The sequence below is a fragment of the Lagopus leucura genome, unplaced genomic scaffold (assembly GCF_019238085.1).
Source record: "Lagopus leucura isolate 7727_CA_CO unplaced genomic scaffold, USGS_WTPT01 Super-Scaffold_100022, whole genome shotgun sequence".
NCBI lineage: Eukaryota > Metazoa > Chordata > Aves > Galliformes > Phasianidae > Lagopus > Lagopus leucura.
The window spans coordinates 918,123-944,781 of NW_024962275.1; the positions used below are offsets into that span (position 1 = coordinate 918,123).

Genomic DNA, 26,659 nt, shown 5'->3' on the forward strand with positions numbered 1-26,659 from the left:
CTCACCTGCCATCGCTGTGTGAAGCCTCTCAGCAAGAGACAGGGCTACAGCCTGCTGCAGTACCTGAAGCTAAGAGGGCCCTGTTGTTTCTAAACCAGCAGTATCTCATAAAACTACGGTTCAATTTGCATCTTACTAGAAGTCGGAGAAATTAACAGTTAAACACTACCAGCTCTTTCCATGAAAGGAGAGCAGTCACAGTTCTCGCAGTTCAGCATTATGAGTAACAAGACCCTTAATATAGGAAAGTACAATATATGTGGAACATCCTCTTATTTAGCCTTTAAGCTTCCATGTGATACTGGAAAACCTTAAGCATAGACAGCATCTTAAGCAAGAAAATCGTAACTGATGACAGTACGCCATAAGAAGCTGCTTCCTAACGTGCTTCCTCTCCTCAGTATTTTTCCAAGAGAAGAACAAGTGGGAGTGGGAAGAGGAGGGAAAAGAGAAACTGGCACATACTTCATTGACTCGCTCAGAACTTACAGCTCAGGGTGTTCAAAAACAAGTACAGATACTAGAAAGACTCTAGCAACTCTATTCTAAGTTGCTCTGGTAGGTACAACCACAAAAGGATGGCAGTGTGAGCATCAAGTACACTTCAGAGCAGCACTCTTGGCAGATCATCATATGTTTTCCTCAAATGCTGTATTTGGCATCTGTAGTGGGAAGAGAGGAAGGAAATGCTACTGAAACAAAGACGTGGCAGGCTGAGCCCTTGCATTTTTGGCAGCAGCAATAGTTAAGCAGCTGCCAACACAGCTATAGGCTCAGTTCCCTGTAGCTGAAGTGCCCAGAGGAGATTTCAGGAAGTCACTGCTCTCCTGTCTTTCCGTCATCACCTTATTTTTTCCTCCCCCCATGAAACATATTCCATATTATGATTCTATGATATTAGAGACAAGAGAATGCCATAAAATACAGCAATGAAGGCCATAATCATCTTCCAAAATGAAGGAGGCAGGCAGGTGTCAATCTATTTATTACGCAAGCAAAAAGCAAGCAACTGGGCCAACAGTCAGGGTCATGCCAAGTCCCTTCTAGGTAGAACTAACCAGAAGAGAACAAGCAGTAACAGAGGAGATGCCTGAAGACTATAATGTCACTTGAACCCACTATTATGGACACAAGAATCTATGGCCTTGTTGGTAAAACTTGTAGGTGGTTCAGTTCAGTGCAAGAAAGAACTACATTAATTGCATTAAGTTACAGCAAGGACAGAGGTACATTCTCCTTTTCACTCAACGGAGCTGGCTGTTGAGGCTCATCTCTATTTTTTTATTGCCCAAATTCCACCAAAGGTATTTTCCATCTTCTTTTCATCTAGCTGGATAACGTTTCATTTTGTTGAAATATCATGGATGCACGTGGAAACTATCTCTCATCTGAAAATCCGATAGAAGCTCTGCTTTCCTCCAAAAATGAAAGCCAGAATGACTGAAGGTATTCTGCCATCTCTGTGATCTAAGCTTGAGCATCACACATCCAGACAAAGACAGTATTAATCTGTACTCTTCAGTGACTCAGGTCAAAATTTCAAGCCAGCTGCATCAGAAAGTCAATGTAAGGCACTGGAAACCCTGGCCTCAAGATATCAGTCCTGTTGCACTACTGCCTGTTTCATACAGCGCTGAATGCAATCACCAGAACTCCTTGCCTCTACTGCACACTCACCTTCCAGATTTTGGACCATAAAGTATTCTGGATTTGGTAATCAACCTTTAAACCACATGAAAAACATGATCAATCTTTGGGGAGAGGGGGACATCTTTGCTAACCATCTGTGTTTGAATAACAGCAAGCTGTATGGGCCAAACACACAGTATTACTCAGAGACCAGTAAGAGGTTGAACTGCCAACAAGATATGAGCTAAAAAGCATGTTGCTTAAGAGACTCTACAGCAAAACTCAGAAATAGAACAGCTCTTGGAAACATAATCTTTAACTCAGCATACATTGACATAAACAGGAAACCTGTATCACTGTTTCTAATTGGAATTATTTTCCTTAAACTCCTCTTTCTCTTATTCCCTTTCTTATTGGTGCTGACAAAACAGATAGACTTACCTTAAAAATGCTTTAAAGACAATGGCAGATGTTACCTTTCCCCACAGTCTATATTAAACACCTGTTTCACCAGACACAGACAATATAGACTAAAATTTGGACGTTGCTGTTTATCACTTTCTAAATTGCCTTCAAAAAAAATATCCCTGGCCACTTCCCCTCCCACCTAAGCCAGTCCTCCTCATCCTGGCACAGAGATGGGGTTTCTGTGGTACTGCCTTTTGCAGTTGCATGCAGCTTATGCTGTACAGTAACATCTGGTCCTCAATCAGGTGTTTCAAACATTAATTCTACAATTTCACGGAATTCACAACTTCTAGCTTACTGCCAACTGACATGACTGAGACATTTAACTCACATTTCTCACATCTTCCCTACCATCTCAGGAGAAGTGCATGAATCTCTACTCCTACAGACATTCTCACGTATCTGGTCCAAAATTACCCATACAGAAGCGCAAACTGCTCTCTGCTGAACAAACTTCCTGGTTTTGAGTTTAAAATGCTAGTTATATATTCAGCATCACTCACATGCTCAAACACACATTCCAGTGCTTTTCTGAAGCAATTCTGATAACATGCACTAACCTTAGGCCATTGAATAGCTGTTTAGATTTATCCAGCAAGTAGCAAAAATCCGTAACTGTTTTCCTCTCTGCTTGGGGAATATCATCTTCAGCTCCTCCTGATGACATGATTTGTTTTAGGGCAAACTCAGTCCTATGAAGAAGAAAACAGAACATTACTCAGTAATTGAGGGCTACTGTGAATTCATCCAGATTGCATGCATGTTCCACAGGGATGGTGACAACAAGCATGCAATTCCCCCACAGGTTACTCTTCTGAAGAGTCTTTAACAGCTGAGAGCCAAAGCATGGGACTAATTACTGCACAATGCAATAGATAACAAAGCAAAATGTAAAATGGCACAAGAGTCATAAAATAAAGAAACTGAGGACTGTACTCACAAACACAAAACTGCCAATAAAAGGATATTAGCATGAACAACACTTCATACATAAATAGAGACATATTCTCTAAATTTGCCTTTCTGCAGAGGTGTTTATCCCCTGCTGTATCTAGGCACTAGTCCCACTTCTGTTAACATTTCACTTCCTTTCTGGGACTGTTGAAAACTTTGTTTATGGTTTGCAAAGTTTGTTAGCTGTTATTGGTATAACGTAGCACAATTGGACAGAATGGCTTTTATAGTCTGACTTACAACATGCATGCACAGAAGATTATCCTTTCTAACAGCCAAAAGTAAGCCACACGCATCTCAAAAGCAGCAGTTTAAAACTGCTGCCAGGTCTTTGGCTCTTCTGTGCTCTCAAAGAATTTTGGTGCAAGTTAAAACACAACCTCAAGGGGCCAATGCAGAGCTTTTACCTCCAGCAACTTCTCTACCGGATTGGTAAGCACTTCTATTAAATAAGTTTCCAACTTGTGCAAAGGCTCTGTTTGGACCTTGCTAGCATAAATAATTACCCCAAAGTCCCAATTCAAGCCAGAAAATAGCACAGCTAACTCCTTACAGTCAGTGGAAAGCATCTTCCATCAAGTTGTAATGATAAACCTTCTCAACAACTAGGCAGACTTAAGAGAGAGCTCAGAGCATTTCATTCCCACCAAAAGCAGAAGAAATCAGTGGTTTCCAGCTGCTCTGGGGAAGTTAGCAAGTATGTGCTGCCACAATTCTCTAGGTCAGACAAGATGCAGCACACATTCATTTGGTTTTAAACACCTACGTGATCATGGAGTGCAGCATTACTGCAAGAGCATTGGGTGTGCTGCACAAAGTGCTTGCTGAAGAGCTCCAGAAAAACGTAGCAAGCATCTCTGCAGGTAACTGCAACACAGGTGCCAATGCAGGAGTTCAAAACACACCAACAAGACGTCAAAACCTGTTGGTACAAGTCCAGCAAAGCTGAACATGAATATTGTGAAGCACCAGCCGGCATCTGAAATCTCTAAGCACTTATGGTCACACAGCATGAAACACACAACAGTAAGAACTGGGAGAACCAACACAGGAAACTGAGGGGAACAGGGGAGCTGACAAACAGAGGTCAGAAGTGGCCAGGAGGTGATTTAGGAGTTTCAGGAGGACAGACAGTACCCCAGGTCCCACGTGCTCGGCAGCAAGCTGGAGCTAAATCCTGCGGCGAGGCCCTTGGTTCCGCAGCGCTCCTCTGGGGCGGGTCAGACACTCTAGAGTAACTTCAGATACATTTTTAACAATTGAGGGATTTGCGTAAGTTGCAAAGCACATTTCATACAGTCAATATACCATTCCCAAAATTTAATTCGATGGCACAGTCCATTTCATCTTATGCTGCTTTAAATTACACTATTCATCTGCCACAACTCTTGCCAACGCTGGCCACCTGACTCTGCTGGCCCAGGAGCAGGCAAGTAAAACCAACTGCACGTCTCAGAATCCATCAGACCCTCTGCAAATAAGGCTGTTTCTGCAATCAATAACAGGTAAGCCAGAGAATTCACTGCCTGCTGCTTTAAAAGGTATCAGGAGACAGAAGAAAATTCTTGCAGAGAAACCATAAAAAGCTGGGAAAGAACAAAAAATGAGAATGATTGAATTAAGGGAAAAAAGAAAGACTTTTTGGATTGTAGGCAGTTAAGATGTACTTCAAAAGTCTGTGCCAAGCCCAGACAGTTCCTAATTATTTAGCACAATGCTAATTTGTGGGAAGTCAGAAGAACGGGGGGGGGGGGGTGTGGAACAAAACGAAAACAGAGATCAGTCAGCTGAATAGCTGAATATAAAACATTTTGGAGATTATTCAGCTTCATGATGTGACAATCAGTATGAGGATCTGAGCCTATCCATGAAGCAGAGGGCCAAAGTACCTTTTCTGTTCGTTGGAAAAAATTATGAAAAGCAGAGAGAACAACCTGTCCTCTTGTCAGAGACTTCTGCTGCAGGGATCTAGGAAACAAACCACATGTAAGCCCATTCTGACACTGCAGACCCCTTGAAAAATTAGTATGCCATGGAGATATTCCACTACCACTTTCATTTTACTCCTCTATACACAGGTTCAGGAAAGAAAAAAAATGCCACACATTGTATTAAGGCAACCAGAAACTTGAGTTTAGACTAAAAAGTGGTATTATAAAGCCAGGATTAGGAGTAAGAGGCAGAGAATGACACGAAGCACCATACAATCCCCAGCACTACCCCTAATGCCACTTAAAATGTTAGAAGAGCATCCATCTTTATCCAAGAGGTCGTGTTCACTCCACTGCAGCGTGCAGGGCAGAAGGGCTTGCAGGCACCCAGAGGATGCCCAGATTTCACAGAGAAGTTGGAGCTGAAAGGCAACAGGAAGGCTTGTGTGGGAAATGGATGAAAGCTTCACGACGCTAGCAAGTATTTACTTTATTTTTTTTAAGTTATGTGTCACTTACATCACACACGTTTCCACTTCCCTGTGGTTTGCTGTCCTTTGGCTAAAGTTTTCCAGGCTCAGTTGGAAGGGAAAAAGACTGCTCAAGTCAAAGACAAGCACTCCCAACCAGCCTGGTACTCAGGCTCAAGCCTGCAAAGCAAGGCATGCTTTGTGAATGGTGAAAGAACACCCTAGCTGAAATAAATCACGCTAACAATGAAAGCCAAGCACAGATATGTTAAATAACTGTATTACATGCACATCTCCTTAGCCAGATGTATTACTCAGCCAGGATTACTATGCCTGCAATTCAGCTGTCTGCTGAAGAGGGTGGTCACAGCTTATCCACTGACACTTACAAGGAGACAGAACCTCATTCCATAGAAAAATTAGTGATCCCACAGCTGCATGGCATTCGGTACAGATGGAAGCTGAGGAGCATGTCACCTCTGTGCATGCAAACAAGGGGCTACAGCTACATAAGCAGAGCTGGCTGGACATGGTCCCTCAGCTCCTGACAGCCTTTGTACAGCCTCTCCTTTGCTAAGCCACAGCTCCTGCTCAGCAGCGGAACCACGAGTTCTGCCTTCCAGTCAGCCAGGACAGCCACATCATATGAAAGTTAGGGGACAAAAGCTGTGAGTACCTATTAGTGCTTTCTCTACTTCACTGAAATGGTCAATCGAAAACCACATTCCTCTCACTAGAGATCAACACCGAACTCTCATCTTGTACTGCAAGAGGTGAGCAATACTTATACAGACATTTGCTACACATTTGCTCTGCCCTTTAACAAAGCAATGAAAGCACACAGCACTGAACGTAAGCGATACGGAGCTCTGATACTTCACCTGTGTGACAAGCAAACTGTCTGACTTCAAACCAGAACTTCGAATTTTAGACATTTGTACTTCAAGCCATCGCTTCCATAAGCAACCTTACGATTTCCTAACCATAGGCATGAATAGATATTTCAGAAGCAACCCTGCCAGAAAGCAGAATACCTCACATGTGTAGCAGGTGATTTTGTGCACTTTGCAAATACTCTCTCTGTGGAGTTCCAGCCTCTCATAGATAAAGTTGAGATGTTAAATGTTCACACTATGCAGATAAACAAATGTATTATTATCTGGAGAAGTAATCAGTGTGACCCAGTGAGGCTTCTCATCTAAAATTAGAACAAGGATTCGTATTTTATTTCAAGCTCCAGTTGTTTTCATCACTGAGCTTTCAGCTCTGTCCCTTAAATAACCCACACACAACCTTCAGGACAGTGAATGCAAGCCTAATACGACCCAGGACGCTTGATGCTGGGAAGGGGAATAGGAGGGAAAGGAAAATAATCTCTTCTTTGGCAAAAGCACTGCTCCTGTGTTTATCACCCACCTACCTGATGACTGCAAAGAGAAAACCAAGCAGTGAACGAGATTGGGTTGGGGTTGGCTGTGCTGATCAGCCTCTAACCTGAGTACCAGAACTCGTATTTCTGTGACAGATGTAACACAAGGCAGTGCCTGTCACATGAATGACATCTCCCAAAATCTTGCCGATCTGGAGTTTCATTGCTTGCAATGAATACAAATAGCAGGACAGCAACACCCATCAAAAGGAAAAAAAAAATCACTGCCTCTGCATTATGCCAACATTCTTTCCCACGTCACCCTCAAAGGAAAATCAAACAAAAAGAAGTTGCTGTTCTATGATGGATGGACCAGTGTCACACTGCCATCATTGGCCTGGAGAAATAAGAGTATCTTAGTTCACAGCACTTGCCTTTGTCAAGCAACACATCTACATTTGCTGTTTGCCTCTCTTTCCTTCTACAGACGGGCATTCTCAGCTCTCGTGTTTTCTTCCAGAGCCACAGTGCATGTTTTGGGCAAACCAACTGTGTGTCTCCATGTCATCTGCTCAGTGCGAGTCCTGACGTGACACGACAGCAAGCGCTACCAACCCGAGGTCCCATCCTGCACACCAGCCCGGCCCAGCTTCACCCTCGCCCACTGTCAGCAGGAGCCTCAGGACGCCCAGCAGGGACACAGCCAACGCTCCGAATTCTGCTCTGCTCTGGCACAAACAAATCTGAATATTGAGAATGCAATGCCAACCGTATGATGTTAGTTTCAAATAAGTGCTTAATCTATTGGATCAGGTTTTGTTGTACATTTTTTGTTGCTTACAGCACACCTGTTTGTATCCAGAACTGCAGCTGTGGCAGCTGTTCCTCCAGAACAACACAGAGCCATTCACCAATACCACACCACAGACAGAAATCTGTCCCTGCTTGTCCTCCACATCCAGGGATCATCCAGACCCCATCCCAGCAGCAGCTTTCCAAAATCCTCTCTGGGCAGGCTCACTTTTACACAGGGCACCACCACGGGGTGCGACTGTCCTGTTCCAATTACCTTCATGACACAGAATTTTTGTTTCTCTCCTTTATGTTCTTGCCAGTGGCGATCTGTTCCACACTTGTGCTCTCCGTGCCCTCTGTGATTCCCCTTTCACTACAGTTCACAACCTCTTGTGTATAGGATGTTGAAAGGGCAAAGGCTAAAAATGTCCTCCCAGCTGGGCCTCTGCCCTCGCACTGACTTGGCTTGTTTGTGACCAAAGATGAGCTCAAGCTCAAAGTCAGGCCGAGGCAGAGCTTCTGGGCTATCAGAGTCCAGGGATCCCAAATAGTGGTTCAGAAGGAATGTGGAGGAGGATGCACCTATTTCTAAATTCAAAGAGTGACTCTGCAGAGGTGCCTGCACGCCACCTACATGGTGCTTAGCAGTCATTTGCTCTGTATGAAAGAGCAGTAGGAAAAAAAAGATCAGGCGAGCCTGCTCTTGGCAGGGGTGGGAGGGAAAAGGAGAAAAACACCATCAGCTGCTGCAGGCTGAGCCGTGTGTATTTACATTTCACAAGCTAAACCATTTAGTGGTTTATTTACACACAATGTGCTTGGAGCAGCTAAAATGCCAGTTGTGTTTTATCTTGATTTTGTGGCAATGCACATAAGCCCTAAGAGCACACATGAACAGTCTGCAAATGAAACACAAACCTTACACATCTGGAAACATCCACAAACCAATACAACCCAGGGTTCAAAGGCAACCATCAAGTCACAATAAAGCAGTGCATGCTGAAGAATTGCCCAGCCCCATCTAACTTTCATAACCAAGACAACCTACAGCAAGGCATAGGGGGCCCCGGGTCCCTCTGGGCTGCCCCTCCATGTTAGAGCGAGGAGGGAGCTGCAGCCAGCTCCATTTTATGCACATCTGATGGCAGGACGCCAACACAACTGTTGACTGAGCCAAATCTGGGCCCCCTTGAACTAAGCCATCACCTAGAGCAGTGTGGAAAAGCACATGCCTCTTGTGCCTGCAGCGGCCAAGTTCCTGAAAAGCATCCGAGTTGCAAGATAGCTGGTTTTTTTTCCCTTGACTCAGAAGAGGACTGATGTGTTAACTCTTTTATATACGCTCCCAGCTCAAAACTGAAAGGTTGCTATATGATGGAACCTGTTGCTATGAGATGCAAAGAATCAGGAGAGTTCCTCACAGTAAGGCCAGTCATTTGCTAGATAGCCCAAATGGCAGCTTGGGCCAACATGTGAACCCACAGGCAGCTGTCATTGCATGCTCCAGCTTGTCAGCGCTCTCAGCCAAGGTGCAGGTGGCTGCCTTCCAACAGGAATCTCATGCTGACAACAGAGAACGCAGCACAGGCGAGGGACAGGTTTTTGGTCAGGTCGCTTTTACCCTCCTTCCAAACTGATTCTTGGCAGTGAGCTGCCAGCAAGCATAGGCACTGTACAGAGAGCATCACTGGGAATTTCTCCAGAGTAAAGACTGCTCCTGAACCATTACCTGGCAGCAGAGAAATCCCTCTGCTGACTGCTGCTTTAATTATATAGAAAATCAGCTTCTGGTCTGTGTTCCATTATAGTAGTAGCAATAATTAAAAGTACTTGAAGCGAGGAGTCCTCTGAACCGGCTGTTCCATCCAGGCTTCTTGGCATCGCACACTTCCCTTCTTGACTGATATCCTCAGGGAACCAGGCCGACGGTTATTCTGTTCTGCTCCTGTTACAGGACTGTACTGCGCTCTCTCAGCGCATGTAAGCTGCTAGGTAGTATTTGTGTTGGCAGCTGACTCGCATACCTCATGGAACCAGACCTCCATCTGACCCTCCACACAGCTCCCACACGCAACTCGGTCCACTCCTTCAGACAGCTTCCTTCTGCTGCAACACACGCCGTTCCTGTACCCAGCCCGTCTGAAGGCTACAAATCCAGAAGAGAGCCGATGTGCTCAGAACGAGCAGCCGGGCTGCAAGAGGCAAGCCTGCAGAACGTCTTCACACAAACCGACTGAAGAAAACGAGGGCAGAAATTGCATGTAGATGTCCTGGCTTTTCCCCTAAAAAGCTTGCTCTAACTAAACATTTCTGTAAAAAGAAAACTGAATTTTCTGGAAATTCTGTGAAAAAAAAAGACACCAACACACAGATTTCTGTGATAAAACTGGTAGTTGTATTTTGTCTTTCTCCTTTCTTTTTATTTCCAAGAATATAGCCCAGCCTTAAATATTTAGGCAGTAACATCGCCTCAGAAAACACTTTCACACCAGAACTCTTTCTTCTTGCCTAAATGACACCATCCATAGCAAAAAACAAACCAAAGTCATGTGTCCAGATGATCAGATTCATCTCTGCTACCCATTCACCCTGTGCCTATCAACAGCTCCATTTAAAGCCAGCAGAGCTAAACCAGAACAAAGCGATGCAGAGAACAGGAGTGCGACGGCCGCAGTCAGCCCAGGGCTGCAGGCACTGCACAGCGGAGGGAGAGACTCCGATGCCCCATCCCCCACCTCAGCAAATCCATGCCTTCAGTGCAGCGTTATGGAAAACATCTCAATGTAGAACTCACTCAGACTGTGAAGATTTCCAACATTCTGAATTGGCATTCATTATTTTATTACTTCCTTCCACCAAATAATACAGTCATACGGAAGTGCATAACACAAACAAGCTGTACACTCTTTCCATTGGTGAATACTTGCAGCATTTTATCTCTTGTAAATTTAGATCCTCAGGTGAACTCGGCAAACAAAGAACACAGAACTGTATCATCCTTATATGTAAGGGCTTTCCCCAGTTTGTCATCTTTGTGGGAAAAACTTCCAACGCCTGGAAAGGAAACGGATTGTCGACTGAATTTTGACTGCGTGTTGTACCTACATTTCAAAATCATACAACGATGACAATTGTGTAGCACAGTCAAATATTTCTTCTCTCCATCTGATTCCCTTGAATAGCTTTTATATATCCTGCAGCAAACTCCCAGCTATCACATTTGCGTATGCTATCTGTATTATTTCAGCAGCTCAGACTGAATGGAGAATTATTCTCTTCTCATTAAGTGACTCGCCATTTCTCTGAACAAAATAGAACTCAGTTTATCAACAAACCTTAGAAGAGGCCGACTTACCCATTTCGCACACAACACACCTTTTCTCCCCATGAGATGAATTACAGCCAGGTGCCACACTCCTCGCTTCTCATCGCTCCCCGCACCGTCTGAGCGCAGCCACAGCAGTTATGCAAGGAGGTTCACCCAGGGTGACAGACAGCCCCGCATCTGCCTCCTTCTACAGCCACACCAGGTCGGTCTCCCACCATTCCCAACGACCGCTCCCAGCGCTGCAGCTGTGCCGCTTGTGGGAATGGTGGGAGAGCACGTGCATGCTGGGAGATTCACTTACACCAGCATCATCACCATCACACGGGCCAGCGGTGCTGCTCTGCATCAGCTTAGACACGACACCGAGATCCACGGCTTGCCTTTGGGCAGCTCTTGCAAAATCTGGCCTTTCTATGGCAATGGCTCCATTTTGCAGGTCAGAGGACTAGGATTACTTTGCCGAGATAAGCTCAGAGCCCTTTTATAACACTACAGAAGCATAATTCAGACAGACAAAACCACGTCCTATTCTATGCGGCGAGAGATCGAGGCCAGACCTAAAACCCGACGACGGACGTTTTTCCAGGGCAGACTTCAGCGTTCGCGCCCACACGGGCAGTAACAGAGCCGCTAACAGCGGGGGTCGGCGGTACCCGCGCTCAGCCGCCGGCCGCGAGGGCATTCCGCAGCACCCGTGGCCCCGAGCCGCCACGGTACGGCGCAGGAACGGGCGACGAGGAGCCGCCGCAGGGAGCGTCAAACCGGCACAGCTCCGCCACGGCTCGGGGACGGGATCGCGGAACCGCGCCGCACCCGGCGGACCCTGCGGAGGGGCGGGAGCGGCGGTGGGCACGGGGAAGTTCAGGTCAAAACAACTGCCATCGTTTTGCCAACCGAGGCCTAACCCCGCCGGTGTGGCACCGGTGCCGCGGCTCTCCCCTGCCAGACGCACAGCCCGCTGCCCCCACCCCTCCGCGGCGCCCCAAAGGGAGGTGATGGAGATGATGGAGATGATAGAGGTGACGGAGGTGATGGAGATGATGATGGAGATGATGATGGAGATACCCGCGGCCCCGCCGCCCGCCGCCTCACCTGGGCTTCCGCTTTCGGCGGGGCTCCTCCGCCGGGCCGACAGTTCTGCGGGGACGACACAGCGGTGAGGGGCGCGCCGCCGCCGGGCCTGCTCCGCTCCGCGCCGCCCGTTCTTGCCCGCCCCGCCCCGACCGCGCCGCTCCGCCCCCCGCACCTGGAGGCCGGGCCGCAGCGGGGCAGGCGCTGCCGGACCGCTCCTCTCACCATCCGCGCCGCCCCGGGCGAGGCCACCGGCGCCACGGCCACCGAGGGTCGGGCTGCGCGGAGCGCGGCCGCCGCCTCGCGCCGGTCCCGGCCGGCCTCGCCCCGCCCCCGCTCCTTCCCGTTGGGCGAACGGCCGGGCCGGCGGCCGCGCGGTCCTCCGATTGGCGGAACGGGCCGTCGCTCCGCGAGGCCCTTCCCTCCCCGTGGTACCGCCCGTTCGGCGGGAGGCGGCCGGCGCGCGGCAGCGCCACCCTGCGGTGAGGCCGGGGAGGCGCGCAGACATCCGGGCCGCTCCACATCCCGCCCCGCATCCCGCCGCGCGCCCCGCCCTCACGTCCCCGCCGCTCCCGGGGACGACCGCCGCACCTCGGTCGGAGCCGCAAAGGCGGCTCCGCGCTGACGGCGACCGCGCCGGCACCGAAGCGCCGCCGCCCCGCCTTCTCCGGCCGCGTCCCCGAGGGGGTGTGGCGGCGCGCCGCCCCTCCTCCTCCCCCCGCCTATTCGCGGGCTCCGCCGGCACAGCCCCTTCCCTTTTCCGCCCGGACCGCGCCGGAACCGCCATCATGGTGAGTGCCGCGGCCCTGTCCGTTGCTATCCGCTGCCATCCGCGGGCCCTTGGCCGCCCCCACCCGCTCCCGCCGCGGCACCGGGCTCGGGATCGCCGCTATTGCGGAGTGGGGGGGTGACGGGTCAGGGCGGGCGGCGGCGCGGGGCCGTGGGGCGGGGGAAGGCTCGGGATGGGGCTGACGGGCTGCCCGCCGCCCGCAGGCCAAGATCAAGGCCCGAGACCTGCGGGGGAAGAAGAAAGAGGAGCTGCTGAAGCAGCTGGACGACCTCAAGGTGGAGCTGTCACAGCTGCGGGTGGCCAAGGTGACGGGCGGAGCCGCCTCCAAGCTGTCCAAAATGTGAGTGCGGGAGCGGACCGGGGGGGGGGGGGGGGGGAGCGGGGCCGGGGCTGCTGTTGCTGTTGCTGTTGCTGTTGCTGTTGCTGCTGCTGCTGCGCCAGGCGGCGGAAGCGGCGCGATGCAGACTGGCTGTCACGTGGGCGCGCTGCTGCTGGGCGCTCCGGTTTGAAATGTCCGCCAGCCGCCCCTCTGAGCTGATCTGTTGTCATCCTTCGCAGCCGCGTGGTGCGTAAGTCCATTGCCCGAGTCCTGACCGTGATCAATCAGACTCAGAAGGAGAACCTGCGGAAGTTCTACAAAGTAAGTCTGCTCTTCTGCTGTAGTGGTCGCTGTTGTCCGGTCACAGTGGGGGCCTGCAGCAGCCTTCCTGTGAGGCACAGCCTGCTTCTGGAAGGAGCGGTTCCTGCAGTGCAGATACTATTAACTAAGTGTTGGTTATGCTGCAAGCGACTGAGGGATTCTTTCTCTCAAGGCTTTTTGGTTGCTTTCCAAATGTTACTCGTTAAGAATTTGGATTGTTTGGAAAAGGAGAGAAATAATGTTTCAAGAGGTAAGGTTCAACCTTACAACCAATTTCTCTGAGTCAAAGTTAATACAGCTGGTACAGAAGTTGGTATCAGCTCATGTTTTGCAGCAGATAGCTCCAGTTAAAAGAAACTTGAGGTGCTGCTGTGAGTCTATGTGCAGCTTGGCTCTCTGTGTGCTCATGCTTCTGATCCCTGCATTGCCATCTCTTGACCTCAACTCTCATATGTTTTGAAAACAGGGCAAAAAGTATAAGCCTCTCGATCTGCGGCCAAAGAAGACTCGTGCCATGCGGCGCAGGTTAAATAAACATGAAGAAAACCTGAAGACCAAAAAACAGCAGCGAAAAGAACGTTTGTACCCTGTCCGAAAATATGCCATCAAGGCATAAGAGTGCAGCGTACCAGAAGTTCCTAATTGCATTGGCTGAGTATGTGTCATTAAATAGAACTTTGTTTGGAAGGTGTCAGTGGTGGTCTCTTGAATAGCAGTGAGATACAGATGTCATCAGTTTCGTGGAGAGAAACAGGATTCGCAGTGCCTCTCTGAGCTTTTACTGTTAATTAATCTACTAACACAATTTGCAGCTTAAGATTATTTTTTCCTTGTGAAGAGTGAACAAATGAATACAGATCTGTGGTGCAACTTAAAGTGTAAGGCAAAAAAATTTAATTTGAGGTTCATTTAAAATCAGAACTGCACAGTTTACAGTCAGCTGGGATTCATTGCTTAAGGAGCTCTAGAAAAAAACATTTTTGTCTTGTGCCAGAAATTACGTGTTGTGGAGGTGAGCTGCTTTGCTGAGGGGTCCTAGTGGACTTCCTTGAAACTGCAGATTTCCCTGGTCGTCTGGAAAGCTATGGTGTCACTTGCGCTGCAGCCTCTTCCAGCTGCTTTTTTTAACCTAGTATTTCCAGGGAGTAGAGCAGATACACGTGGCCCTCTGGTCTTGGAGAAAAGGAGACCTGGGAACTGCAGCATTGTAGCTGAAATCTTGTCTTTGCATTATTACCTAGAGGATCCAATCTGCTCTACGGAGTCTGATTAGGGGCATGCTAAAGGATGACGCATTGCTTTGGAGTTCAGCACATAAACAGAGATTTCTGAGGTTGAGCAGTATGCTGTTCTGTGCTGCTCTCATTAACAGTATCACAGGCATTGGATAGCAGATCCCAAGCCTCTCACACATAAACCAAAAGGTCTGTTGTAAGATGTCCACGATAAGTTGTAGCAGCACTATCCTTCCAGATGGTGCAGGGCTGCAGAGGGATTGCAGCAGGTGCCTGCAGGCGGATGCTGTGCTCACCCAGAGAGTTAATAGTATAAAGATGACCCATTTCTAATAGCATGCAGGGCATTTCTTTTGAATGAGAATTGTCCTGTCAGGCCATTGCTAGCATGCGAGATGGGAAAGGAGGAAATTTGGTTACAGTTGAAGAGTTAGGATGGCATGAAAGTTTCTGACCAAGCGTGTGCGTTTGGAGGCTGATTGCAGTGAAACAAAATACAGCAGCCAGGGCAGAGAAAGCTGGTTCAACCAGAATACTGTTACCTTGAGAGTTTGTAGGCACTCCCCCATCTCAGGGTTCCAAACTTTAACCTGTGAAGCACAGAACTGGTTAAGTGGATTTTCTGTCCCCTGCTGGAGTCTTTTGGAGCCCAGCATTCTGATTTTGCAGGCCTTTTTTGGTTCTGATGTAATGAAGAGTTGCCCAGTGCTGTGATGCAGCAGCGATGGCTTGTATTAGTGAAGTTGATGTATTCAAACAGAATTCTGTACTCATCAGGGAGTCCTTCCAAAAGATTGGATCCAGATTCTGTTCAGGAAAAGATCTTAATTCTGCCCGCTGAACTCAGCATACATATGAAGGATTTTTAAGCCTCAAATAAATTGTAACCAGAGGACTAATTATGTGTGGTAAAGTGAGTTTCCCATATATTGAGCTCTTAGGAGGGATAGCTTTGCAATGATGCTAATATTGGCTGTGTGATCACTTTGTTCAGAGCTCAGTGTGGACCTGAACATGATATGTTTGGCACTAAAGGAGACCCAGCCTGGCAAGCTGTGGGCTCAAGCCCTGCAGGGTCCAGGCTGCTGAAGCACACTTTAAGATGGAGTATTGTATGGGAACTGCTGAGTCACGGCCTGAACCTCTGATTAATCACCTGAGGTGAGCCTTGAGTCAGCCAGAGGAGCACAGGTGAAGGCAATTCACCTGTGCTGCCGGAAGGGGTGGACCTATTTAAGAGCTAGCTGCCAGAGGGGAAGGATCTCTTCTGGAGATCCTCCTCTTTTGGTATCTTGTAGTGAGCTCAACCCAAGGGTAAGCTCTTCTACTTATTCTCTTTTGTGATCCTTGTTTGCTTTTGCCTTACTCTTTTGATTATATTGCGATTACAACATCTTGGTTATACAAGTATTGTGTGTGGAAGCTTGGGCTCCGTGAGGCTGATACATTGCCTAAACAGAGATGGGGTTACAAGGTAGGTTGCTTCCCATTTCTGAATACCCTGCAGTGGCCAGCAGCAGCCCGTTAGGAGAAACAGGAGCTTTTGACCAGTGCCAGAAGCCCGATGCCTGAACAGGGAAGGAAAGGCTGCTCCTGCGTCCTGGCAATTGGGCAGGCTGTGCTCAGGTGAGTTTGGGCTTTTCTGGAGAGGCGTTCTGTGCCCCAGCACTGCTAGGGGCAGCACTAAGCCTGATGGCTCTTGGCAGCATTCCTGTCACGGAGGAGCAGACACAGGAGACGTTGCCCTGATGGCCCACAAGTCCTGTCCTGAGCACTGGGGTGTAAATTCCAGACTGATGTATGATCCCAGGAGCTGACTGCCTGTTGAGAGGAGCACGAGCTGTGCTGTGATTTGAAAGAAGACAGGGAGAAGCTGAATGCAGAGCTGGAGGCAGCATCAGAGTACGCTTCACGTGTCGTGGCTGCTGCTGTCTGCCCCCAGCCAGGGATGTGACAGCAGCACTGCTTAGGGAGGATCTTTATAGAAGATCCAACGAGCTGTCACTAACACGCCATTTATTAGTCAGTAATGGGGAGAAAAAAGAAAAACAGAAAGAAACTTAATTACCAGGCACTGAATATCCCAGGGGAAGTCACAGGTTGGGATAGCACTGTTGTGCTCAGAGAAGACAACTTGCAGAGACAAAATTAACAGCAGCTTGAAGCTGCCATCACTGAACGTCTGAGGTGGCAGCGCAGTGTGCTGCTGTTTGTGTGTCTGCAGTTCCACGAGGTGCAGTTATGAGCAGTAACTCTCGTTCATTCCCTTCCCTGAGCACAGTGCTTCTGCTAAGGGTTCAGGTAGGGAAAGCATTTGTTGCTGCCGTCAGAACAAGAAGGATGTGCGTCCCCGGCCTTCGTGCGGAGCTTTGCGGGGCCATCAGCAGTTCGTGCTCGTTCCCCCTTACCTGAGAGTCCCAGAGGACGGCTGTGTTGTCCCAGCTCTCTGACGGCAGCTGTTTGCCGTCGGGTCTGGGGCGCACGCGCTCCTGCAGGGTCCTGTGAGGGCCGGCGGTGCGGCCCCGGTTGCGGTGCGCAGCTCGTGCCTGGACCCGCGGATCGGAGGCCGCTGCTGCCCCGCACCTCTCAGAACGAAAAGTAGCTGCGCTGCGCGGCGGTGCGGTCTCGCGAAGCGCCGGGCAGAAGCGGCCGTCGGGGCAGAACCTGCGGTCGTTCGCGGGCCCCGCGGGGAAGGAGAAGGAGGATGGCGTCGGCGGGGGGTCCGCCGGGGCGGGGTTCCCTCTTTTCGGAGTGGAAGCTCTTCCGGCGGGGGCGAGGAGCGGGGCACGCGCCCACCTCCCGCCGTTCCTCCGCAGCCGCGTAACGGCCTCGCGACGAAGCGGCCGCCGCGCCGTGCCGGCTCTGACCGCGGGGCGGCACCCGCGGGGCTCGGGCGGAGCGCCCTTCCCGAGGGGCCAGAGCCGGCTGCCGCCCATGGGATCGCGTGGGCCCGCACCGAGCGAACGGACGGCGGGCCCTCGGGGTGCGGGGTGGGCGAAGCGAGAGCAGAGCTGCGGGCCGGGCCGGAAGGCCCGAGGGCCGTGGATGCGGTGGGAAACCTTCCCTGTGCCGCTGCAGAGGCTGAGCCCAGGCCCTCACGTAGCAGGGACGGTGCGGACAGAAGGGTCAGGGAGGGCAATAAAAATAGACTGCTGCAGCTGGCTCCATCTTCAAAGCACGTTTGCAATGTGGGCACAGCACCAGAACACGCTCTCATCTGCTGCCTGAAGCACATTGCTCATTCCCTAGATCAGCAGCCCTGGCCAGACGTAAGAAGCAAGGGAAGGGCTGGTTCCCTCTGTCGAATTCTCCAGGTGCTGTGGATCCCATTGGCATGGCACTGTGGCCTCACAGTTCTCAGTGATGCCCAGAGGGGGGTTGCATATGGCAGGTGGCCATGGAAGTGTGCTCTTTCCCCTACAGGAGGAGAAGCAGCCTTCCTCGTATGGCCTGGGGCTGGCACGGCTGGTGGAGCAGGAAATGGCAGCTGTGGACATGGAGCTCTGGAGTTGGAATGAGGGCTGAGGTGCTTGGCACAGGGCTGGTCCCCTCTAGGGGTTCCGGTGTGCCTGGAACTGCAGATCCAGGCAGGCATTGACCTTCCATCAGCCACAGTAAGGCTGCCTCCAGCTGGGAGAGCACCTGGAGCAGGGCCCACGCTGAGCATGGCACCTGCACCACATCCTGCACGCAGCCCAGATGGTAACTGAGAAGGAAGCAGAGAAGGTTGAGGAGAACCGGGGCTTATTTGGTTCACTACCCATCCTTCCAGTCCTCTCAGGATCAGTTTGTGCCCTGCTGACCAGAGGGTGTTTGTGGAGCAAAGGATGCCGTTCATGCAGCCACCCCCCACTCGGCCCCATCCACCCTTCCCTGGGTGCTGCATCACCATGGCCTCGGGCCCTGCAGTCCCGCCGTGTTCCCATCTCAAGCTACATTTGCTGCTCGCTGCCACGCGGAGGGATTTTAATCTCTTAATCACGTTATGAGCAGAGGTGGTGCTGGGCTCGCACAGGAGGAATGTCTGGAAGTCAGCTGCGTCTGGCACGGCAGGAGCCCGTCCTGTCCCAGCCACGTGTCCTCACCACAGCCTGCCTGGTGACATCTGTCCCACTTGGCCCTGCCTGGCCAGCAGCACGAGGACGAGTGGCACTGTGCAGACCAGAGGCAGGCACGGCTGCATCTGGCCCAGCTCTGTGGCGGCACCCAGGGAGGTTTCAGGCATCACTGAGCTGCGTGTTCCAGCCCTGAAAAGGAGCTGAGAGGCGGCTCCGTGGCTGCAGCTGTGGGGGAGCGCATGGCACACAATAGCAGAGAAAGGCATCAGGGTGACTTTCAGTTGAGAAGAAGACGGAGCGGTGGGGGGCCGGGGAAGCCCGAAGAACACATCATAATAACTCCTCGGGGAGACAAAGGCCCTTTGTTTTTGCTCACTGCTGGTGCTGTGTCAAGCAGGAATGGGGCAGGCAGCAGGGATGCTTCGCAACGCCCACACAGAGCAAAGCCTCGGGATGGGGCGGTTGGTGGCGAGCTGCAGATCCACGCGACCGGGCTGTGGTGCCCAGGTGGGGCAGGGAGCCACTGGGGAAGGACTGCTCTCAGGAAACGTCCGTCACTCGGGCGCAGAGTTCCTTGTTATCTGGTGCTAATGGCAGCCCGGGCATGCTCTCAGAGGGGCGTTTCGCAGGAGGCCTCGAGGCTGCAATTAGCCAGCACTGCCCTCCAGCCACGCGGTTCTCATTAACCTCACCCTGGGAGCTCCCCCCTCCCCGCCCCTTCAGGCGCCACGCTCCCTCTTGCCTGGCTCTGGGCAGCGGGACGGAGGTGCCGGTGGCACCGCACATAGGTGCAGTGCGGATGCCCGCGGTGTGGGAGCGCTGTGGCCGGGGACACGGTGCGGCCGTGCTTCATTTTTGCTGTTTTTTTCTCCCAGCGGGAATGGAGAGATGCCCCTAACCCCAACCCATCGCTGGATTGGTGCAGCAAGAGAGCACAGAGCAGAACGGCAGCCCCCGCGGAAGAACAACAAAGCCCTGGAATTAGAGATGTGCTGGGAGTTTACTTTACTGCAAAAAAATGTCAGAAATCTGTATTGTTTGGACAGGGATTTGCTGGGGATCGTTAGATAAAAGCCTGGCAGGGACCCAGCCAGGGGGAAAACAGTCAGGCGGCTCCTTTCCCGCGGCGGGGACTGGCGGCTGAGCAGGGGATGCGCCGCACCGCGCTGAGCTGCCTGGCGGTGGCTGTTGGGCTCCGGGCAGGAGCAGGGCCGGGCAGGACGTCCTGCGGCCTCGGGACGGAGCCGGGCTGCCTTGCGAGGTGCCATCCTGGGCTGTTCCCAGCAGGAAGCTTCAGCCGTGCCCTGGACGCGTGCTCTGCCCCAGGGCTGCTCTTGCCCCTTTGCCACCCGGGGCCCCCTGGCAGCGTCTCACTTGCCAGATTTTGCAGTGGGTCGGGGCAGCTGCGGCCGCATGTGCCCACGCTCAGCTGTTCTCCTCTCTGTTCAGGTTGTAGTGAGAGCAGATTTCCTGGCACCATCCCAGCTCCCAGATGTTCCTCCTCAGGCTGCAGCTCCGACCTGGAAACAGCAAATTCCTCTTTTTTTCCTCAGGACAAGCCAGGCTGTGCTCCTGGCACTCAGCGCCTGCGGGATGCAGCCATGGCACAGCTGCCAGGTGCCAGCCCAGCCTGGCTTTGGAAGGAACGACACGGTCAGACGACGTGGCTTTATATCTGTTACTTTTTAATACTGTTCACTTCTAAATTGACAGAAACCAAGCCAAGCAATGCCCTGCTGGGGAGGAGCACAAAGGCTGCAGCTCCCTGGCTACGTGCCCATCCCAGCCTGGTGTTGGGTGCTGGGTTCAGGCAGGGCAGAGCGTCACACCAATGCTGCTGTGCCAGCGCACAGCTCCTGTGAATGCATTTAAATAACAAGCTAACGGGCTGCAAAAGCAAAGGCATCTTAATCGCGTCTTCTAAAATAGCAATCAGTGGCTGTTCCTCCCAGCGAGGCAGCACCCAAGTTGCACCCGCCCTGCAGGACGTGGTCCCAGGTGGGCCAAGAGCACCCAGAGCTGCAGCAGGAGTGGGGCCAGGCTGGGTGCAGCCACTCGGTGCTGGGGTGGGCGCCTGGTGTGGGGACCCACAGGGCTCTGCTCCTCGCCCTGCCCCAGGGCTTCCAGAGCCGCCGGAGGTGGGACGTGGCCCAGCAGCCACCACGTCGTGGGGGTGTCCCCTCACCCCGGCGCTCCCCCAGCCCGGCCCCAGTGTGCTGCACACTGTGGGGCTTCTGGGTGGAGAGGGCTCTTGGGGAGCTGGGCTGTCCCCGCGGCCCTGGCCAGCACTCAGACCACAAAGTGCAGCCGGTATGTCATCTGGTGGCCGTTGTCCCAGGCGTAGAGCACCTTCTCCTTGGGGTTGTAGTCAACCTGCGTGGTGAAGGCGTACTCGTTGAGGAAGGGCAGCCGCAGCTCTGCCTCGGTGTCTGTGTGTGTGTCGAAAGCATAGGAGATCTGCCCCTCCTTCTGGCTGGAGGTGTCCACGGCATACAGGATGCCGCAGATGATGAAGCAGTTCCCATAGGCGTTGCGCTTCAGCCCCGTCCTCCAGGTGGTCTCCCTGCGTACTGACAGGTCCCCGGGGTCTAGGCGGCTCAGCACGATCACCTCCTGCTGCGTGTAGTCATCGTCCGCCGAAGGGTAGATGACCCAGAGCCCACTCTCATCCACTGCAAAGTCGATGTCTGAGTGCCCCCTCCACTTCCAGGGTGTCGTGTCCTCGTATACCACGTCGTGCAGCAGGGCCCATCCCGCCACATAGCGCTCCTTCAGGTCGTACTTGATGATGTTCTTGGTGAAGGCGCGGTTGTAGTAGAAGGCGCCGCGGTACACCACGTGTCCGGTGCCAATCCAGTTGTAAGGTAGCTTGTAGAGGTTGCTCCAGCGGCCTGGGAGGGGTGGGAGGCATTCAGAGCTCCTGGTGACCACAGCCCAGGCACGGAGCTGTGTCCCGTGCCGGGGTCACAGAGAGCCTGGAGGTCCTGCGCCACTACCGGCCCTCACCCTGCTTGAAGTTCTCCAGGCTCCTGAACTCCACCAGGCTGTTGCCATAGTAGTAGTTGGTGACATAGATGCGGTCATCCTTGGCCGCCGGGTCCTTCATCCAGGCCCCCTCATTGCGCCCGTAGCTGTGGTGCTCCGTGGGGGGGTCCACTGAGCGGATGGTGCCTTCGCACTCCACCTCCTTCACTGCAGAGGGAGGAGGAGGGGAGGAAGGCTCAGTGCTGCCAGAGACAGTTTGGAGCCACCCGCACCACCCATCTTCACCCACCTCTGTTGGGCACTTCAGGGCCCCTGGTGCTGACTGCTCCATCCCCGTGCGCGTTGCCAGGGTGGCTGTGGGCAGTGGTGTGCGGGGCCGGGGCAGTGCTGGGTGCAGCTGTGGTGTGGGGCACTGGGGGCTCTGCACGTGTGCCGGGCTGAGCCGGGGTGTCTGCGAGGCCCTGCTCCTGCTGCCGCTCGGGCACGGCCACCGCCCTGGCAGTGCTTTCTGTGCGGACATGCGGTGGGGTCAGCACTGGCCGTGGGGACCCATGGGATGGTGCCCGCAGCCTCACAACCCCAGCCTGAGCACTCACCACGGCTGCCAGCCGCCCTCTGCACCTCTTCCACCTGCCCGGCCTTGTAGTAGGTGATGCCCCGCACCACGGTCTGCTGCTGCGCAGGCAGCTTGGCCTTGGCCGTGGGCTGCGGGCCCCCTCTCTTGGCATTTTCCTTCTTAGGCTTCTCAGGCTTTAGTGGTTTCTCTTTGGGTGTGCGGACAGGCAGTGCCTTGCGGACAGCAGGGAACCGCGCCGCCTCCTTCCCACGGCTGCCTGCTGTGTCCTGGGGGAACCCAGTCAGAGCCCTCCAGCCCCTTCCCACGATGGAGCTGTGGGCACTGCTGCAAGCCTGCAGCATAGTGGGGCTGGGGGTACCTGTGCTTTGCTGTCGGGAGTGGCAGCAGCGTCCTTCTGCAGCAGCTGGTAGCCCAGGTTGGAGATCTCCTTCTTGATGCTGATCATGATGTCAGAGTAGTTCTCATAACGCTTCATCTGGTCGGCGAGGTGCAGGACACTCTCCTTCATGATGTTGTTGTCCCGGCTCAGGTTGGTCTTGATGGTCTGGCAGAGAAACAGAGAGGGAGAAGAGAGGAAGAGGAGAGTAGGTGTGGAGCCACAGAGGAGCCCGCAGCATCCCCAGAGGACCTGAGCAGCCAGGTGACACTTGGCCACAGTTTGTGGTGCTGCTGGGCTGGGTGCAGGTACACAGTGGGGAAGGTGCTTACCTCCTCCAGCGTGTTCATCTGGGCCACCACCTTACTGATGTAGGAGTGCACCTTCATCAGGTCCATGCTGTAGAGCGTTCCCTCCAGTAGGTCCACCATAGACTGCAGCTGCGGGGGGAGAGCCAGGCTGGGGTGGGGAGCACAGGGCCCCAACCTATGGCTGTGGTGCTGTGGGCCCGGAAGCTACCTTGAAGAGCTCGGGTGCCTGCTTCTTCAGCTTCTCCATCTTCCATTCGTTCTCACAGGGGTTGAGTGAGGAGGGCGGCGCAGTGCAGGAGCACTTGCAGTCAACCCCTGAGCTCACTGTCTCCACAGTGTAGAAGTCCTCCACACGTGCGCTGCCATCCCTGACGCGGCTGCAGGCGTCCTTGCTGAGCGGGCGCAGGATGCACTTGCAGCGGCAGTCAGAGCCCTCCGAGGTCATCCGCACCTGGTCCTCGCCCAGCGCCTGGGGGGATGCAATGGGGGGGATCCCGTTGCCACCGCTGGGCCCCTTCCACTGCATGTCCCTCCCCAGAGGCTCCTGGCCACGGGGCACGGCCCCGACCCAGGCTGCTCCGTCCCTGTCCCCCACCAGAGTGACAGTGACAAAGCCCAGAGCTCCTTGCCCACGCAGCAGGATGCCACATGCCCAGGCACACAGTGTCCACTTCTGCTGCCATCTCCCAGCTGCTGGCCAGCCCCAGGCAGGCAGCTCTGCCCTCAAGTGCTGCAGCATGGCCGGGGGAGCCATGGAGCTCACACCCCACACAGGGCCAATTGTTCAGCCGAGCTGCAGCCGCCCTGGGGTGAGCTCGGCTCTGCAGATGGGCTCCCCCACAGCCCACTGCGCATCAAGGGCTCCCTTGTTCCCACACAAGGCCCTGATGCACGCTAGCGAGCCCAGGGTGCTGTCGGCTGCCTTTTCCAGATAAGGAGCTGCTCTCTCTCCAGCCGTGTTTGGGAACAATGCTCCCAGCACGCGGGCTCATGATGCTGTGCGTCACCCAGCGCAGAGATGGCTGCACTGCGGCTTCAGCATGGGGAAAACCACTTGCTCCTGTCCTGCACTGCTCACCACGTGCTGTGAGCAGGGCTGTGAGCAGGGCTGGAAGATGCAGCACAGCAGCTGCAGCCGAGATTTCTCCACCCTGGGCCAGCACCACAGCAGAATGACGCCAGTGGAGCAGAGAGGGCTGCCTGTTCTCTCACACCCATCCATGAAAAAAAAAACTTTGTCCAAGCTGGTTTTGGCTGAGACACTGGCTTGGAAAAAGTGGTTTGTGTGTGCTATAGGCTGTGTTGCAGGCTGCCTGAAGGGCACGCACTTCGCTGGGGGTCAGCAGGAACTCCTCTATCAGACCAGTCCTGGGAACACTGTGAGTTGGTAGGGCAGTGGCAGGGCCAATGCTCCACGGACACAGCTCCAGTGGGGAAATTGGGCAGTGCCTGCAGTCATGAACACACTGATCACTGCCACTGCCACTCTTGCCCGTGTCCTAGCGAGTCCCTCTGTGAGGGAATGCAGAGCTCAGTGCTGCTCTGGGGCTCAGGAAAGAGCAAACCCCGGGTGGTGGGTTTCTGTTGGGACTCGAGCTGGGCCAGGTGGTAACCCAGCTGGGTTGGCCAAGGTCTGCCCTTAGCTCAGCCCACCCCTGCAGCCCGTGGGCAGGAGCAGGTCCTGGTGCTGTGAGGGGAAGGCAGTGTCGGGACCTCTGGGAGTGTGAGGACCCTGCAGCCATGGGATCAGTGTGACTCACTCTGGGAACACCCGGTGGCAGGGCTGGGACATGGCTTTAACTCTTGCTGTCCCATCCTCCACACCCCAGGAGTGCAGTGTGGCGTGGGAAAGGGCAGTGCTGCAGCATTTCTGCCAGCACTGTGCCTTCCTGACTCAGTGGTGGCTGAGAACAGTGACCAGCACTGCTCCTTCGGCCCCCCACGAGCCGGAGGCTCTCCTTCCTGAGGTTGCAGCGAAGCCCCTCTGTTTTGCATTTCTTTTCATAGGGAAACGAAGGATTCGGCAGCTGGGAGGAAACCATTGGGCTGCTGGCAGTGCTGCAAAAGGAACAGGATCTCGTCAACCTCTGCAGGGCGCCGCGGGCAGCGAGGGATGTGGGCAGGGAGCGGATCCCCTTAGCAAACACTGCAGCTCCAAGCCCCGCTGACCTCCCCATGGCCGTGTCAGCACTTGTGCAAACACGAGGGAGGGCTGCGAGCATCTCCCTCCATCTCTGCATGGGCTGAGCCAGCAGCACAGCCCTCCCAGACAGGGAACCCCGTTGCTGGCTCAGCCCATGCAGAAATCCACATGCACAGCAGCATCCCAAAACCATGAGAGCAGCAGCCCCAGCCCTCGCAGTCGTGCACCTTCCAGCCGGTGGCAGCTTCCCGTGGGAGCAGAGCAGGCCGTGCCATTTCCCTCCCATTGCTTCTTGGCAGCGCTGCTCTGGGGAGGAACGGGGCTCAGCGTCATGCTTAGGTGGGGCGTGCACAGTGCCGGAGCGCTGCTGTGCGTTGTTTGCGCTGCGCATGGAGTTGAGCAAACCGAGGTGGGAAGCGGCATTAGCTCCTACAGCCAGGCAATAAGGGAGCTCCTTTGCACGGGCGGTAACATTAATCCCCGTTCTGCCCTCTCAACGGCTTCCTTAAACAGGAACCATATGTTCTATTTATACATGAAAGGTTATAAACAAGGAAGTCTTAAAACAAGGTCCTCTCACTGCGGAGGTCGGTGTCAGGAGCATCAGCGGGGACTGTACTCGGCGTCCCTCCCTGCTCAGTGCGGGCGGTGCTGCCGAGGCCGGCGGACACCCAGCGGCTCCGTGAGGCGGCCGCAGCCCCGCTTCCCCGTGCCGTGTCCGTGCCGCGAGCCGCGGAACTTTCCCAGCGCTGTTTGCGTTTCTGGGACCTACGCAAAAGCGCTCCTACGAGCGCTGAATTTGTGCCATTTGGTGAAAGAGGGACCTTCGCCAATGAGCGCCGGGCAGCGTTCGCCACGATGCGATTTCTGCCGGGGGGTTTGCGCGGTGAGGGCCCCCGCGGAGGAACCCCGCCGCTCTCCGCCCTCGGGCGCTCGGCACAACGCGGCCCGCCCCGACGCGCGGAGCCGGGCGGGAGGCGGCTGCGGGACGCGCCGGCGTGCGGGGCTCAGAGCCCCGAGCTCCGCGTCGGGAGCTGCCCCGTACGGCGCAACCGGTGCCGCACCGCAGGAACCCGCGCCGTCCGTCTCCCGAGCCGCGCGCGGGGCGCTTCTTCCAGGGCTCCGCTCGCGGCACCAATCCCCGCCCGACGGCTCCCTGGGCTCCGCCCGTGCCGCGCACCTGAGCCCCGCGTTCCGGCCGCTCCTTACCGTGACGGCGCCGCGCGCCGCGGCCAACGCCGGCAGCAGCAGCGCCGGGAGCAGCAGCGCCCGCATGGCGAGAGCGGCGCCGAGCGCCCGCACCGAGCGCCCGCTCCGCCCGGCCCGCGCGGGGAGGAGCAGCCCCGCCCCGGCCCCGCGGCGGCACCGGCCCTGAGCTTCTGCTCGTCCCGCCCCGGCGGAGTGCCCGGTGCCCGCCCTGGGGCTGGACGGCCTCGTGCTGCCCGCGGCTGCTTTTGCCGTGCCGTGCCCCGTTGCCCCGCGCCGCTGCCCGGCAGCCCAACCCAGCCCAGCCCCGCCTCGCCCCCCCC

At 54.1% G+C, this 26,659-nt stretch overlaps 3 protein-coding genes and 1 long non-coding RNA gene across 4 annotated transcripts in view; 1 reads left to right on the plus strand and 3 right to left on the minus strand.

Annotated features, from left to right (window-relative positions):
* Positions 1-12,765, minus strand: part of SCAI (suppressor of cancer cell invasion) — a gene marked incomplete at its 5' end in the record, with an annotated part of 30,957 nt that extends 18,192 nt beyond the window's left edge. Inside the window, 4 exon segments of the mRNA XM_042879247.1 lie at positions 2,658-2,789; positions 12,037-12,081; positions 12,607-12,663; positions 12,665-12,765. Coding sequence (XP_042735181.1) covers positions 2,658-2,789; positions 12,037-12,081; positions 12,607-12,663; positions 12,665-12,765 — 335 coding nt within the window.
* On the minus strand, positions 9,989-11,615 carry LOC122184104. The gene is made up of 2 exons (XR_006180483.1): positions 10,992-11,615; positions 9,989-10,670 (listed from the first exon to the last, which is right to left on the minus strand). It is a non-coding gene; the product is annotated as an uncharacterized LOC122184104 (long non-coding RNA).
* Positions 12,697-14,132, plus strand: RPL35 (ribosomal protein L35). The gene is made up of 4 exons (XM_042878703.1): positions 12,697-12,806; positions 13,009-13,145; positions 13,364-13,445; positions 13,912-14,132. Exons 1-4 carry the CDS (start codon positions 12,804-12,806, stop codon positions 14,059-14,061), a joined length of 372 nt encoding a protein of 123 aa, XP_042734637.1. The 5' UTR covers positions 12,697-12,803; the 3' UTR covers positions 14,062-14,132.
* A 6,270-nt stretch (positions 14,133-20,402) lies between these two features.
* Positions 20,403-25,772, minus strand: OLFML2A (olfactomedin like 2A). Its single transcript, XM_042879297.1, has 7 exons — positions 23,196-25,772; positions 23,009-23,116; positions 22,659-22,844; positions 22,320-22,566; positions 22,013-22,231; positions 21,745-21,930; positions 20,403-21,629 (listed from the first exon to the last, which is right to left on the minus strand). Exons 1-7 carry the CDS (start codon positions 23,739-23,741, stop codon positions 21,028-21,030), a joined length of 2,094 nt encoding a protein of 697 aa, XP_042735231.1. The 5' UTR covers positions 23,742-25,772; the 3' UTR covers positions 20,403-21,027.
* Positions 25,773-26,659: the final 887 nt, after the last annotated feature.